The 16,554-nt window shown below is 39.9% G+C and overlaps 1 protein-coding gene and 1 long non-coding RNA gene across 2 annotated transcripts; both read right to left on the bottom strand.

Annotated features, from left to right (window-relative positions):
- Positions 1 to 1,549: 1,549 nt before the first annotated feature.
- On the bottom strand, positions 1,550 to 16,511 carry lonrf4 (LON peptidase N-terminal domain and ring finger 4). The gene is made up of 12 exons (XM_081612023.1): positions 15,372 to 16,511; positions 11,487 to 11,605; positions 9,986 to 10,108; positions 9,701 to 9,868; positions 9,496 to 9,613; positions 9,287 to 9,362; positions 8,949 to 9,063; positions 6,988 to 7,109; positions 6,031 to 6,189; positions 5,150 to 5,312; positions 4,899 to 5,048; positions 1,550 to 4,158 (listed from the first exon to the last, which is right to left on the bottom strand). The coding sequence occupies exons 1-12, from the start codon at positions 15,667 to 15,669 to the stop codon at positions 4,009 to 4,011; spliced, it is 1,761 nt and encodes a 586-aa protein (XP_081468149.1). The 5' UTR covers positions 15,670 to 16,511; the 3' UTR covers positions 1,550 to 4,008.
- Positions 7,730 to 8,940, bottom strand: LOC145553238 (uncharacterized). Its single transcript, XR_014089542.1, has 2 exons — positions 8,004 to 8,940; positions 7,730 to 7,779 (listed from the first exon to the last, which is right to left on the bottom strand). It is a non-coding gene; the product is annotated as an uncharacterized LOC145553238 (long non-coding RNA).
- Positions 16,512 to 16,554: the final 43 nt, after the last annotated feature.

Here is a 16,554-nt window from a genome sequence, read left to right as displayed (position 1 = left end):
AAGTTTGTGAAAGCCAAGAGGCATTTCCTGTTGTTTCCATTTGGGGGACACTTTTATTTCTTAGGGATCATAATCAAGGCATTTTTAAAGAATCGGTGTCAGGATCCCAGCTTATACCCAGCTCAAAATTGTTCTCCAAGTTTTTTGATGCACAATTAACTACCACGCTAAAATATTTCACAATGTGAATTACAAGCAAGTTATATCAAGAAGGAGATTCCACTATTTAAAAAAAGAAAAAAAAAACAATACAAGATTTAAGTTGCTGAAGTGGGTTCCCTCCGCAGGGTGTCTGGCCACTGCTTCTCCACATTGAGAGGAAACGGTTAACGTTTTCTGAATTTTGCTATTCCTTAAGTAAATGTCAGAAAATGGCAAAAAGAAAAAATAGTTATAGTTTATGTAATTCCTCATTATTAGCATCAGCTGATTCTTTGATGACTAAAAGTGTCGTCAAGCATACAGCATTCGGATTGGAACATCCCTATTACATGTATTACTAATCCTGAAGTCTTGCTAGACTACAGTGATGAAATTTGAAAAAAAAAATATCTAATGCTATTCTCAAATTTCTTGACGTAAATATTTTGGAAAATTGATTTTGTTAATGACTGCATTGATATGCATATGCATTGTTATCATGTTATGCGACTTTTATTTTTTTTCCACAAATCTGTCATTGATGCTTTCAATGCCCTTCCGTTTATAAGTTTTGCTACCTTAACATTCTGTTATCGCGCCGGCTGCAGCCAAGTTCTTATTCAAAAATCATCCATTTGAGTCGTCTACTACAAAACAAACACGCTAAACAGTAATCAAACAGAATTTGCCTCGAAAACCTTTATTTATAACAACACTTCAAAAGGTAATCATGGGTTGTGCTGTGGTGGCGCAGGGGTTAAGCACAACGCACATATGGAGACCCCAGTCCTCGACGCAGCTGTCGCAGGCTCGATTCCCGGCCTTGGCGACCTTTGCTCCACGTTTTCCCCCTTCTCGTTTCCCCCACTTTCCTGTCAATTAACTATCGAATAAAGGCCACTAGAGCCAAAAAAATCTTTAAAAAAAAACAAACAAAAAAAGTCAGCAAATTGTGGGCAAACGCTAGGACACTTTTAGCAGAATTCCTGCTCTTTGCCTGGCAACAATGCGACACTTTCAGGGATGTAGAAAAAAAAACGCAGATCACTGGTCAAACCACAGCGCTCAGCCTTTCCTGAAGAGATGCAGCTCATATACCTGCACCCACGTTATTGCGGGGGCTTTTCGTGACCTCTCCTTACTCGCGGATCGTCGCCAGGAGTGGCTAACTTCAAATGCTTAGTGTTCTCTTGTGGGGAGACAATGTGGTGCCGAGTGTAAATTGTTTTACAGGTGTTGTAGGGCATTCTCTGAAAAATCCAATAACACCAGCACCTAAAGTTAATAGACATCTGCAGGGCTGTTGAAGCAGCAGTCTAAAATGAACTAAAGAGTCCTGCACCGAGCAGGAAAACCTATTAAACCTTCACATAGAAATTCATTGTAAGGATGACCAAGAAAGAAAACATGGGATGAGAGATGTTTATTGTGAAGTAAATCACGCTGTAGTGCAAAAAAATTGGTTATCTCTATTTGGCTGAGAAAGCTAATATGAGACTGATGGCAGCAACCGAAATAAATTAGCATTTAACAAAGAAAGATATGGCTTGTGTGAGAAATAAACTAAATACACCATTACACGTGCATCTTAAAATATTAGAATATCCTTGAAAAGATTATATATTCCAGTAATTTAATTCAGAAACCGAAAGCCATGAATTACCCTGAATAGATTCGTTATACATTTCAAGTATTTATTGATTTTCTTGCTAATGATTATGACTTGAAGGTACTGAATTCAGTTTCTGAGAAAATTACATGTTGTGAGACCAAGTAAAAAGATTTTTTTATACAGAAATATTAGAATATCACCATGATATGGACTAGTCAGTCTTGAGGACGACTGTTCACACTTAACCAGTTATCAGTCATCAGGGTAAGCCACAAAAGATTATCGCTAAAGAAGAGGTTGTTCACAGAGTACGGCATCGAAGCATTGCAATGAAAAGTTGAGTGGAAAGAAAAAGTGTGGCCGGTAAAGCTGCACAGGTCCATGTCGAGGCCCATGTGATGTTTTCACAATACGTGTATCGTCAATCAGAGTACTGAACTGAAGTACTGAAATAAATTCATATTTTTAACATATTCTAACAAACTAAGATGCACCTGTGTAGCGAAACATCAGAATCAGAAGAGACACACAAAAAAAGGGTGTCTTTATCATTCTGAATCATTGAATATCTATCCCTTTTTGAATTAGATTAGCAAAGATTTACCAACACAGACGTTAAGAGATGAGACTGTTACCCGAGTCAACATTACTGGGCACCGTATCCATCAGTTTATCCTCCTGAGGAATATTTCAAGCAGCAAAGTTGCCCCCTTTTATCTACAGCTTTAAATACATTACCACACAAACTCAGTGCCACCTTTCAATTGAAGAAACTGCCATCAATAAGAAAGTTAGCCGGACTTTGCTGGACTGCTCTGAGTGATGTGTCCGCCGTCACTCACTGCCCCACCATGCGAAAAGCCATCTTTACATGAGTCCGTGACACAATAGCAACTTTGTGGCATTCGACACAGAAATTTCTATGGCACGTATATGAAAGTAAAAGATAAAATAAAACCCAGAATTCAGTTAGTAAATTTGTTAGTAAATTAACTTAACAGCTTTAGCATTCCACGGAATGTAGCACTAGAGCGAATAGAAAATACCAAACAGTCCACCTCTTGCGTATTGTAGACCCCCCACAAGGCTTCATCCAAGTCTCCTGATAACGTGGCACTCAGAGGTTCCACAGCTGGTGGCGGAGGATGAGCCGGACCAACGCAGAGGCTGGAGCAAAGGGCCAGAGGTAGGCGTCGCGTCCGTCGTGGACCAAGCCGGACTTCAACCGCAGCGTTTTACCCAAACTGCTTGACGACTGTCCCTGCATAAGACGGGTTAACACAGTTTCTCGTGTGCTATAACAGTAGCTGTTATCAGTGCTGACAACACGGTATGATGACTTAAGAACAAAGAGCGGGGTACAAAAAAAAAACAACATATTTACACCTAATACAAGCACACACAAGGCTATTTTCTTGTCGACCGTTCTCACACAAAAAAAAAATTGCACGGTACACTTTTTATTTGCCAATCCGATCTACACGTTAGTAAATAAAAAAAGGTTGCCTGTGGTAAAATGCTGAGCAGCAGAAGTTTTCGTGGATTAGAAAACAAAATCGTCCACCTGCTGTTGTGTAAGAGAATTCGTTGTTATTGAGATATTTTCATGCAAATAGGTCTTTTTTTAAACTCTTTCTTCGTATAAAATTAGCAATGTCCAATGGCTACAAAGGCCAATAGGTCAGACAAGTATTGCCTGCTTCAAAGGACGATATTGGGTTATCAAAAAATGATAACATGGCCCCAAAAGAAATCCTCTCCAGATAATGCATGCCATACATGTTCGTTATCTCCACATGTAGCTAAGTTAATGCAAAGAGTCTTCTCCTAACAGGCAACACAGGCTTTTTTTTTTTAGATTCTTTGTTTTTGTAGTGAGGAGAGAGAAAGCTCACCCAGTGTCCATCTGTAGCAGTTTGGTAAACGTGACCTGATTTAAATTCCCCCATGTACAACAACCTTTAATGACCCGACAAAAAGAATTGTCTTTGGTGAACCCCAAAGTTCTCACTGATGCAAAAGTATTTAAAGATCTATTCGCAAAATCAAACAGCGGAAACTCCAAGTCTGCAATGAGTTCTCTAGTCAAATCCTTAGGTTTCTCCTTATGGCCAGGTTTGACTTTAAAACCGTCCCCTCGTTTAGGTCAATCCCGAACCCCATGGTGAGTCGTGTGCTTGTGCGTGAACGCGCTGGTTTCACTTTACGTGTGCATGATGTTGAACCCTGGGCAGGCTGCGGGTGTGCTCCAGGTTCTAGCTCTGAGAAAAGTACTCCAGGACGAGGCGGAGGTGTCCCAGGCGGTCCTTGAGAGAGGTCAGTGAGAGGAAGGTGGTTTGATAGGCGGGGTCCAGCTGAAGCACCGACAGGAGCCACCAGCACCAGGCCGGACCGTTAGCCGAGGCCTAAACAAAGATAACAACGTTAAAAAAAAGATGTTTCCAAACACAATGGTTGTGGAATGAAATACATACTATAGATGCACCAAAACGTTAGCTGGTGACCAGGAGTGTACAATTTAGTCTTAACCGATCTCGACGACGACAAGCTAAGCAAACTCTGTTGTCAAGCTCATCATTCCTAAATGGCAACACGCCATGCCAGCTATTCACCGTAGAAGATATTGTTGAAGAAATAAACCTCTCAAGGTTGGAAAAGTGTTAATGAAGTCAGAAAAAAAGCAAATATTTTAAGAAGCTATTCAAATGGAAGTGATTTTCTATAGTTAACTTATTGAAAATCTTGTTGGTTTATGAACCAACCAGAGAGGAAGGCTAAATGTATAACAGCAACATTCTTCTGTTTGAATAACTAAATATTCAGATTTTACAAATATTACAATATTAGACGAATTATTTTTGAATTTATTTCCAGTTTCAAGCATGGCATGGAATGAATCTTTGTCAGCCTTGCCATGCACCTTGTGCATTTGCTGCAATATTTGAGTGGCAGTTGCACATCTATTGTCCTCATCAGGATGCAATCAAAAGTCTACTTCCTGTACGTTTTAGCTTCATCATCTCCTCACTTCATGTTTTAGGTATGTCTGCCAAAATTTTTGAATTCTTGCTCTCAGTGTTTTTTGGGGTGGGGGGGTTGCACCCACCAGAGGCAGGTGAATTGATGTTTGTGTTATTGTACAAACCTGAATGTCTGCCTCCTTATCTGGCATGCTGCCATGCTGTCTGTTTATCTGCTCGCGGCTGCGGCTGCCCACGCGCTGATACCAGTCCTGGGCCTGCTGGTACACACTGTCATGAAGACGCTGCAACAGCTCCAGCTCGCTACCGTCCACCTGACACACGCAGAGAACACCGGAGACATTCAGCAGGAGCCGAGACGGAAATCCGGTTCTCAGTGTTTGAATTCACTGGGAGAATTTTGCGAGACCCTGACCTTGACGTCCTCCAGGTACTCGATGTCGGCCGTGTGATAGCCGTCCCTCTGACCTCGTTTAAGCACTCTGAATCTGCTGCCGCCCACGGTTTCAACGTAAAACCGCCCATCAGGCAGCCGCTCCATGTCGAGGATCTCCAGCATACAGCCGTAGTCGGCGAAGCTGAGGAACATGTGCAGCTTTAAAATAAAATGCATGTTTCTATCTCACATTGCATATCTAACCTAACACTGGATACATAAAAACTAGATTAGATTTAATATTTATTGAAGAAATTTGATTTTTTTTTTCTTTTTCAACTTACTCAAAATGTGATAGTAAGCTATGATGCAATACATTTAATATAAGTACTCTGTATTCCAATCTAGATGACTGCTTCTTTCGGTGCTTTTCTTGTCCCTCGTTGTATTGATGGTGGGGCTTTTTTATGCATTTTCTCTTTAGATATAATAGCAATCAAATTGTTTGCTGGAAATTTGATTTTGACATAATGTAACCAGCCTAGAAAACATATTTAGTGAAGGAGAAAAAATGTGTACACCAGTTGTGAGCAAACTAGTGTCTCAGTCACCGTTTTCCACTCCTTAAGGATCGGATATGACAGATTAAGGCTCCACAGAGTTGGGCCAACATCCAATCAAAGCAACTTCATGAATCGCAAATTTATAAAAGACAAAAAAACAAACAAAAAAAAAGTCTGTAGAGTTGTTGCCCAGTTATAATTTATATTTAACTAGATTCATGGAAAGATGAGAACTATTTTTGCGTTTTCTTAACCATTTCATCAAATTATGGTTTGAAGTGGTGGCATAAAAGGAGGCTGGTGAAGGTAACCACATTTTAGTTATGGCTGAACTATGATAAGAGTGTGCTGTGATACCCTTTGCCATGCTCATAGATGCACATCCCAAACTTCTTGGTGCCGGTCTCCATGCAGCGGCGCATCATCAGCCGATAACGAGGCTCAAAGATGTGCAGTGGGCACGGCACTCCAGGGAAGGCCACTGTACAGACAAATATGGGGATGTCCTTGGTAAGGCTACGAGAGAGAAGAGGGAGGGGAAACTTATTGAAAGTCCTGAATATAAGCTCTCGCAAAAGAATAGACCCGAGCCCCTAATAAAAACGTCAGATTTGACAAAAGACAACATGATAAATCATTTAAAAACTTGTCATGCATTTAATTGGACATTTATTGTGTAATATTTGAATGAAAAAGAAAACTAGAAAATGCACCAATCTGTTTGGAGAAGTGAGCACAATCATAAGCTAATACTTTCTTAATCCACTTCATGATTAAAAATCAAAAGAGCATCTCTCATCTTGAGTTGACAACACACTCTGTATTACAAAAGTTGCTCAAAGCTATCAATTTGTGTGGACATCTCATGGCTCCACGTGTTTTCTGTTACATTTAGTTCTGCACTCTTGCTAAGACTTTCTGTGCATTTTTGGTACTCCTTATCCTGACTAATACTTTGTGCAATAAGCTCAGTTCGATTGTTTGAATGTTTCTGCAAACTACGGCTTTAGCTAAACGATGGAAACAAGTAAAGGTCACAAAGATACTACAAGGAAAGCTGAAACTTATTTCTGGTAAATCAGATTCAGCAGCCTTAACGGTAGGTGTTGTACACAAGAAGATGCTTCAACAAAGTGCCAATAAGTGGAGCTACCAGACGGTCACAACTTTTTATTTTTACATTTTTTTTAAAAACGTAAAAACAGATTAGGATATTTTTCTGTTTAATAACAGAATATGTCAAATTGAAAGTGGGAGTGGTTTTTATGGCAACAATATGTTAATTTAATCAAACAATCCTAGCCAGTTGCCTACTTGGAAAGTTCAGCCATCTCTGCATCGTGAACCTGTTTCCTTTCAGCCAACTGAGAGGGGAAAAGTTGCTCCATGATGTTCTGCAGAAGAGTTGTGGGGTTGTACTTTCGGTTTTTTAAGTACTGTGGAGAGAGAGAAAAAAAGAGGACACAGTTATTGTTGATAAAACTGCAATAAAACTATAAACTATTTCAATGTTTTTCTTTGTTTTTCTAGCTTTAATAGGTACAATAAATCATTCGCATCATGTTTAACAGTGAGCAATTACTTTTAAAATGAATTAAGTTGACCTTTATGGTTCACTTTAACCTTTTTGTGACTTGGACAATAGTGACTGTATTGCTACATTCACAATAACAATGAGCTGTTACTTATTTAAAGAAGAATAAAGACAATTCTAGACATAGGGTTAGAGTAGTGTGTGGTGACTTTCGTCATATTCCCACTAGGTGGCAGTATGCCATGTTGAACTTCAAATGTATTTTAGGTGAGAAAAAACTTGAGCTGTGTTGATCAAAGGTGGACTGAGTTATTTTCCATCTGTTAGAAACCAAATGTTGAAAGAATATCCATGTAAATTCTTCATCTGTCCATCCTAATTGAATATGTTATATATATTTTTTTTCAAATATATTTGATCAGGAAAACGAGAAAATAATATGTAATGTTCTCGTCAAGAGTGTATCAACTCTGACTAAACATCGAGTTAAACCACAGCAAATGATGAGAGGGAGACGTGAAGTAAGGTTGACCATTTACTGTTTGCTTCCTCTTTACATGCTGCGGTGAAAACTGCAGACAAAATGAACACAAAACAATACAAAACTTAGTTCTGTGAGCAAACCTGACATACAGACCATAAATTTAACATAAATATGTGCTCTGCAGTCAACTGAAATGTACCATGAGCGGTCAAATGAAAAAACATCAGTCACAATAATGACACATTAGCATTTTAACAAAATAATATCTGGCACATCTTAAGTTGCATATATCTTAACATAAACATCACTTACAGCATTGCTTCAGCTGAGCTTTCCCATGGATGACAAAGGATTAAATGCCGAAGACAAAACAACATCTAGCCATGCTTGCTGCAGCTCTAAAAAACCCCCCAGGAAACGACTGAACAGGAAGTCAGACACCGACAATACAATGGCACTTTAAAACAAAAGCCTTCAAATCCACTACAGCCACAAACAACCAAAAATGCCATCAAACTCACTACATTCACATAATATCAAAGATAAATGCTGTAAAACAGCACATAATATGACATTTAAAACGTCCTTAGGTCCCCCAGCTAAAAGTTAGTCCACAGGCCCAGTCTGTAGGGTATAGAAGTTAACTTTTAAACTTTTAACACAAAGAACCCGTTTTAAGACTGATAAAAAAGAAAATCCAATAAAATTAATGAAGGTAACAACCTCTATAAATAGCTGAGCAATGTGAGTTTTGCAAGTTTTATTGTTCACATGTTTGAATGTCTTTCACATGAGATGTAAAAAGCCTCTAGAGCTAGTTCATTATTCAGTTAATCGTGGCAAACTATTCCAAATCTGGGTTCTTTTTAAATGACCATCGAAATGATGTTTCATCTGTGATCTCACAGCATCTATGATCCATTTACGGATTTGATTCAAAAATCCCTCTGGGACGAAATTATTAACACATTTAAAGGTCAGTTTCATGGAAAGACAAATGTTTAAAAGGGATCCGAGCAGGAGAGAGTATATTTTTTCTGGATTTTACAATTCTTTGGCTTTTGACGTGATCGTGTTTTCAAGCGATTGTGTGATGTTTTTTTTTTTTTTTTACAAGTAACGTACAGAGTGAGGCAAAAACCATGAGGAAATCTCATAAAGTAGATATCTTTATGAGGCGCACATACAGGATCCATTTGGATTTAATCGCAAGAAGAAAAATAAAAAAATAAAAACTATTTTCCATTCATTGGTTACCTCTTGCAGCGGCTGTTTGCAGAGTGGACACCGTACGTTGTGGTCCAGACTCCTCTCGATGCAGTTTTTGCAGAAAGTGTGACCACAGGGAGTTGTGACAGGCTCAAAAAACAGCCTGCAAATGACAGAGTGGCGGATACAAGACCTAGTTAAAAACAGCTCAGCGGAGGACGAAAAATTACGCTACTAATGCTTTTACGTTTGTTTACAGTCTGTGAGGTAGCCAAACATTAACCAAGGGGAGGGCGAATGGAATCAGACGGATGTAGATCTCCAGAAGAGACAAACTGCAAGCAGTGATGCATTATGGATTACAGGGAGCTTAGGAGGACACTGACCTTATGCAGAGAGGGCACTCAAAGTCTGACACGGTGAGCACAGCCAGCGTTTCCTCTCTGTGCGCTTGACTTTCACCTAAGACCGACAGAAGGTTGTAAGAAGTTAGTTTAAAGGATGGAAAAATTAGTTCCACAGTTAGTTCAAACCAACGCTGACAAGAGGTCTGGTGAAAATCATCATACGTCTTTCTGGCTGTGCTTCGGCTTACCTCTACCTTGGCACTCGTCCTTCCTCATCATCATTTCCTCGTCTTCCTCGGCAGCAGGCAGAAAGGAAACAGCTTGGCAGAGGCTGAGGCAGCACTCGGTACCTGCGTCATGCTTCATCTTGGAGCCAGAAACGACACGCACTCTCATTAGGCCAGGGTTGATTTTAACATTTTTGTCGCCTCAGCAGCTAAATATCGCCTTCACCTTGTGTGCTTCTCTCCTGTCTGCGTTTGGGTGCTTGGCTTCTCCTTGTGTCGGCACCTGAGAGCCGCTGAGGGAGGTGATGGGGCAGGGATCTGTCAAGAACTCGGAAACCAGTTGCAGAATGCATGGCACCTCCTCTGGCATGGCTACCCCCTCTTCCTGCAGGACCTGTCGTTTTGGGTTAAACAGTAAAAACGGGGGTGCATTTCTATAGCACTGCAGTAGCTTAAGAGATTTCACGTCTTTAGTTCCTTTTGGAAAATCTAACTTGAAATGCAACCGAACCTTCTTGATCTGGCTCTTTGCAGGAACAAAGTCAGCTTGGAGTTTTAGGCAACGGTGGAACTGGATCAGGGCTTCCTTCTGCTGACCCATTTCCAGCAGCACATTCCCTTTACGAAAAAAGCCCTGCGCAAACCGAACAGAACAATCAGTTTTCTGGAGGAGTCAACTTAATTTTTATTAATTTTTTGTAAAAAAAAGTCCTTGTATTTGTACGAGTTCAGCTTCCACGCCACTTAACTTTACAGTAAGCACGAGGTAAGTCCCAGTAGAGTTGCTATGGTAGAACAGATTAATGTCATATACTGCTGTTGTAGAGAAATAAATATATGTCGTCCTCACGCAACCATAGTGACCAGGAGCTAAAAAAAGTGATCCTTGTTCTAATTATCCCCCAGAAAAACATGAAGTCGTGGGTTAAAATTCAGAAGTTCCTACAGACTCAGATTCACTTTAACATAAAGTATAAATTGCAAAAGAAAAGGTTGAATACCAACATTTTTACCTGTGTTACAATTATTTCAGAAATAAATGCATTCTTTTGTCCCACAGTGCAAATGCACCTAAATTAAAGGCTGGATTTTCATGTTACTACAAAAAAGTAAATGTTATCTGAAGCATATTTGTGCATCTTAACCATGACTGCTAACATTTTTTCTTTCTATCTGTATGTGTCATAATGCCCTAGATAAACACACGTTATTCAAGTTTATTGCATAAAGCTTTTCTTCCTTATTTTAAGTCCTGTCTGATCTGCACTGTCCGACGTTGTCAGTTGAACTGCTGATGATGTGACATAACAAATAAAACCAAACAAGTCAAATGACTGTGCACCGCGTACATAACCTTTCAGCAATTTTGCACACCAGCACAGAGTTATTAAGCAAAGTTATGACATAAGTAGCTGTTTGCATAACGCCGAGTGTGACATAACCTTAATAGAAGCAGCAAAAAAAAAAAAAAAATTTTTTTAAAATGGCTCACTGGAATTGCTTAGAGCTCTGGGGTGAAAAGAGAAGAGGGAATGCGCACTTTTCTGGTTACGTGTCATTGCATTTACGTTACAAAACTAAATGTTTTGGGTTACATTCAGGAAATGCTTTCACTGAATTGCTGTGGCAATATTACCACGAATGGCCACATACAAATGAGACCAAATTTCATAGAGGAATCTATTGTGAGCTGTTTAAACATCAACTATTAAGATCAAAATAGTGTTGTTATGCGTTTAGTGTGGAAGTGTGACTTCCTGCTGCGCATGTACATTAGGGGTTACGAGATTGTAATCAAAATGATGTCAGTTAAATATTTTTAATGAAAATACCTTGAGGCGACTAATTGACAGCAGGGGAAATGATCTCAGTGTAACACGACATAGTCATGTTCTTTATATTCTCACTCTGGTTAAGCCACAATAACCAACTATCTGGCGACTATTTCATTACATAGACGAAAATGAAAACATCTAATGACAATGTGTGGAGAAAGAGGGCTTATTTCTCACTTCTGTCCAGTTGGGTTGAAGGCAGCAGAGGTAGTCGAGGTCCGTCAGAGCATCGGCGAACCGCAGCAGGCCCAGGTTAGCTTCGGTTCTGAACAACTTCAAACTCTGATTGTCTGGGACTAGGAGTGAGCGGGAAGGAAGCAGACAGGAGCATGCATCAGTCTGAACAAGTGGCAACAGATACGAGTTATGCGGCAGCATCTGCACAGTTCTTAAATTAGACTGCCAGATGTGACTTGTAAGCAGGTCAATTTTTTAAGCTCTATTAGCAGGAGGGATTTTTTTTTTTTTTTAAGGATTCAATCTGTTATCCAGCTGTGGATTTTCACAGTGATCTATTTTTATTTGAACAAATCTACGCCGTCACTAAAAACCCAGGCAGGCAGTGAATCAAGGCAGTGAATAATATTTCAAATGATACGTAAAGCAGACTAAGAAAAAAAAAAAAATCTCAGAGCAATCTGAATAACTGGCACATTTGCATACAGCTTCTGAAGCATTAAAGTTGCATTAGAACAACCTTACGACTCCAAAGACACTCCGATGGCACGATAAATTCAGCCATAAAAGGCATTATTCTAATTCCCAGTAGTCTAATTTTAGACTAATTATATTTAGCGGTAGTTGGTCCACAGGGGGCGCCACCCTCTCACATGTGTCAGACGTGGAGAGAAAAAGAAAATCTAAAAATGTACATACTTTAAAAAAAATAAAATAAATTTAAAAAAACATGATCAATGTCAGTTTTTCTTAGCAATGTGCACCAACATGCAATCTGAGTTATTTACCCGGTAATTTCCACCAAGTGACTCTCATTCATTATTTATAGAGCTAAATAGCCAATCACTTATGGTTGCTCTAGGAAAGTAATAATAAATATTCAGCCGATCAGCATATCTGTGTTAAATGACTTTGGGCCACTGGGAATTTTGCCCGTGCTTCAGAAACTGCAGGAAACCTTTGGATTGTTTTGGTGATAAAGTCGATGACGGTGAAGACGGCAGTCGAAGGGAAGCTCTGCGCAAATTTCTCATCTTGAATGACGATGCAGAGGATTTTACGGATGACGGGTTGCTCAGTGTGTTTCGTTAGTCTTAGCAACCATATTTATCTGCTCTTCTTTCCCGTCTGTTGTCTCTGTTCATCAACTGCTGTCTTTCTTGTTTTTTGTTGTTGTTGCTGATAATCAGTTTGCTGTGGTTTATATCATTCTAAAGATGCTCTGGATAAATATCCCTAAGTTTCATGTATTTTTAAAATAATGGGAAGTTAAAATGGGAAGCTAAGAATGACAAAGTTGCCCTTTTTGATTTTCTGCTCCTCTTACGTTAATGTTTGTTGGGTAAGATGACCATTCTGACGTGGTACTGAATAAGAAGGAGCTGAAGTCCTGTTTGCTGACTCAGAATGTGTGAACGGAAATCTGAAAGTTTGCTGAGCGTCTCGCTATCAGATAAATCCAGAGGGGTTATTTGGGGTTGTGTGTTGTGTTTTTTTTGTAGCTGTTACTATTTCATTCTCTATACCAGGGTGTTTTAGTTATTTTAGGAAGGAAGACTTCTGCTTTCGGGCGTCATTGGTTGATTAGCAGAAGTTTGCTTTTGGTAGAATTTATTCTGTTGCTTGTTCAGAGTTAGACAATCGTACATTAGATTAGCTTCTTCACAAATATTGCACGTTTTGCAAGCTGCTGAACTGACTTTTTACTTTGACATAATTTAACCCTTCGGCTCATTTCATTCAGGATTCAAAACATTTTTGGCTTTTGCAGCTACCGATCACAGAATCCGACCAATGAGATGCTTGCAAGATAATTGACAAGTGATTGAAGGAAGAAAATTATTAGATTGGGATTTACCGTAAATTTAAAATTAAATCTGAATTTAGGTTTGGCTTTTAAAACAATGCAAAGCTGTTTGTTATTTGTTTGACATGTAAAGATCTATTTTTGTTTTAATAAAACGAAATGTTTTTATTGTCTTTGTTCGATTTCCTATTTAAAAAAAAAACTTGGATTGCCTTGTGTATGAATGGTGCTATAATTATAAATTTGCCTTTTAAACATGGAGTTCATTTTTAGGAATAGAGTTTGGTTCCAGGAGAGGAAAAAAACATCAACAACACATAGAAATTGTTGCAACAAAACATGCTGAAGCTCAATATTTGAATAACTTTGCTTGAAATGATCACTAGGGCTCATTTCTCTGTAGATCAAATAATGAAATCTGACCATTTCCATTTTCTCCAACAGTCTTCAACAAATATTTCCAACTGTTGCAGTTTAAACATTTTTGTTGCAGCCATCCAAAATAAGTAAGTGCCTTTGAATGAGGAGTTAAGATAAAAACATGCACACACACACAAAAAAAAAGCTACAAATGGACGTGTCAGAACGACCTCTGATCCGGATCCGGGATCTCTCTACGTGTGGAAACAATATTTTGGGAGGGGAGGTTTTTAAGTTTGTTAAATAATAATTAATAAAGCAGCAAAACAAATTGGAAAACTGACTGACTACTACATAGCAGCTTTAATACATGTTACACTAATTTGTAGAGTGTCTGTTACCTAAAACTGTTACACAAGTCCTGTTTATATCGAGCAGAGGATCACAAACACTGACTCAGCACATGGGAAATGCCATTGCTTTTAAAAACAAAGAGAAAGAAACAGGTTCAACCATTAGCCTTCAAGGAAGGAAAACGATGCATGAATGTGCACAAACCTCATTGCATAACATTACATGATAGTGGAGCATGAGTGGGAGATGTATTTAATGGGCTAGGCAGGGTCTGCATGGCACATCGGCAGGCTAATTCACTGTAGTGCAAACTATCGCTCTCCAATCCCTGGGATGCCCGACATGAAGAACATATCTGGGGCAGAAGTTGTCCCTTTTAGATTCCACATAGTCTCATGCACCAAATCAGGCCAACAGCAGAAGATGAGCAAGTGTACGCAGGATGGTGGAGGTTTTGGCAAAAAAAAATATTCCACATCCTGTAGAAAAATGTCTACATTTTATGTTTTTTGTTAGTTTTTTGGGGTTTTTTGATGGAGGAAAATGGGAACCCTATAGAAACAGATAAGCCTCCTCAACTTGTGCCAAATGTTGTGATTGCAAGTCATCTGCTCTCTTCGCTTCTGACAGCATTTGTCACAGCGTGTGTGACTTTCAAGGACAGATGGGGGGAAAATGTTAAAACATGACTGCCGCGTCAACACTTGAGCTAGACTAAAAGTGAAGAGGTTTTTTTTTATGTGCTTATTTCCTACATTAATAGTCTTTGACCTGTATGCCGTTAAATTATTATACATTCGACCTTTCGACCTCAGCTTGCAAGAAACTCTATAAGCCTAATTTGATTTAGAGCCCCACTTCCAATTTGTCGGCACATGAGCATGTAAAGTAAAATAAATAAATAAATACATTTTAAAAGCAGCAGTATGTATAGTGGATTAGAGGTGTAGCACCCTATAAACAGAAGCCGCTCCTCAACAGAGTCATACGGGTTTTCTGTCTAAATACTGCAAATGAATGCTTAAAATCTAGAAAAATAAAGCAAAACTGTGCCCGGTTAATGAAACCAATCTTCAATGTCTATAGCAACAAACACTATTTTGCATAGGAAGCCAAGCGCTCTTGGGGGCCCTCTACTGGTCTGGAGTCCACAAGCAATGACTTATTTTGTTTATACTTGAGGCCGGCTCATCATACAGCTAAAAGTCTATTGTAGATGATTAAAATCTTAATTATACGCCTTTAAAGCATCACTTTTCTGCCATCATCCCACTTATCTGTGGTCCACATTCAGACACTTGACATGCATGTTATGCAGCGGGGATCTATAAAAAAGCACGCGCAGAACGGTCTCACTGCCTTACCTAAATGCAGCCCCTCATTGGCCATGCGTAAAGCTTCCGTGAACTCGTTCGCTTTGAGCTTCTCCTGGATTTGGCACTTCACTCTCGTCTCGTCGGGCCAGCACTTTTCGATGACCCCGATGAGCAGAACGTTGTTCTTGGTGCTCCTCGCCTCCTTTTGTTTCAGCCTCTCTTTGCACAGCGGGCATTTGGAGGGGAGGTAGCCCCCCACGCACCTCCGGCAGAACGTGTGGCCGCACGGCACGGTCACCGGCTCGCACATCGGGAAGAGACAGTGCGGGCACTCCAGCAGATCCATGAGTCAAACCTGCGTTTCTGAACGATGCGGCGCGGGAAGAGTTTCAAGCTTTGTCCCGTCAAAGCAGACCCAAAGGGGGAGACCAAGGAGGGGGTCAATATTGCACAGTGCTTTCAAGTAACATACCGGCGACCAGCGAACAGACTGGTTTGTGAGTCTCCCCTCCTCCCCGACCCCCTCAAGAGCTCACCTTTTTAGATTCACTTTTCAAACCGAAGCTATTCATTGACATTGTCTTTTCGAACATTTGGTGAGTCTTTGGTTCGGCTCGAGCAGCATCTTCCCTTTCTCAGACAGTTTAAATGGACACTGCAACTCCCAGTGCGACGCACCGCTCGCCTCGACGCTCCAAACTCCAAACAGCACCGGGCCAACCGGACCGAACAGCTGGGTCAATGAAAGCGCACATTTACTGTTTCCTTCCCTTAATTAGGTGTCCCTGTCCGTTTTTAACCTCTGTAGCAACGTATCCAGAGCCACGAAGCTCAGTTACTGTGTAACCCCATTACGTTACATAAATAAAAGTCACGTGACGCCGCAGCAGGCTTCACGATTGGACGAGAGCGCCGCTTTCAGCCCTGTTGTGAAACCCAAGGATCCCGTGTTTCATAACCCGTTTTTTGCGACTAAAGTCCTTTTTTTTTCTAATTCGATATACTATAAACCTCTGTTTTATAGAAACGCCATGTCGCGTTTAAAACAGTTGTGGAGTTTCATGATTCAAAAAAGCTCAGCATTGCTACATTAACTTGACACAGTGAAGGGAATCCCAGCAGAAGATAACGACATCCTGCCTGATCATCACATCAATCTTGTTTGCTTCTTGATTATCTAAACACTCAATGGACAGGAGAAAGCTCACATGATTAAGCACATGTGTATTTC

This window comes from Poecilia reticulata, chromosome 10, assembly GCF_904066995.2.
Source record: "Poecilia reticulata chromosome 10, P_reticulata-male-v2, whole genome shotgun sequence".
Taxonomy (NCBI): Eukaryota; Metazoa; Chordata; class Actinopteri; order Cyprinodontiformes; family Poeciliidae; genus Poecilia; species Poecilia reticulata.
The sequence above is the reverse complement of the archived record's forward strand: the minus strand, read 5'-3'. Positions and strand labels throughout refer to the sequence as shown.

Bases quoted from the DNA above. Each gene is read 5' to 3' on its own strand.
- lonrf4 (XM_081612023.1), bottom strand. From the start codon at position 15,669: ATGGATCTGCTGGAGTGCCCGCACTGTCTCTTCCCGATGTGCGAGCCG. The intron at 10,109-11,486 runs GTGAGAAATAAG...CGGTTTGCGCAG, and splicing joins TTCAACCCAACTGGACAGAA to GGCTTTTTTCGTAAAGGGAA. The intron at 9,363-9,495 runs GTAAGCCGAAGC...TGTCGGTCTTAG, and splicing joins GGACGAGTGCCAAGGTAGAG to GTGAAAGTCAAGCGCACAGA.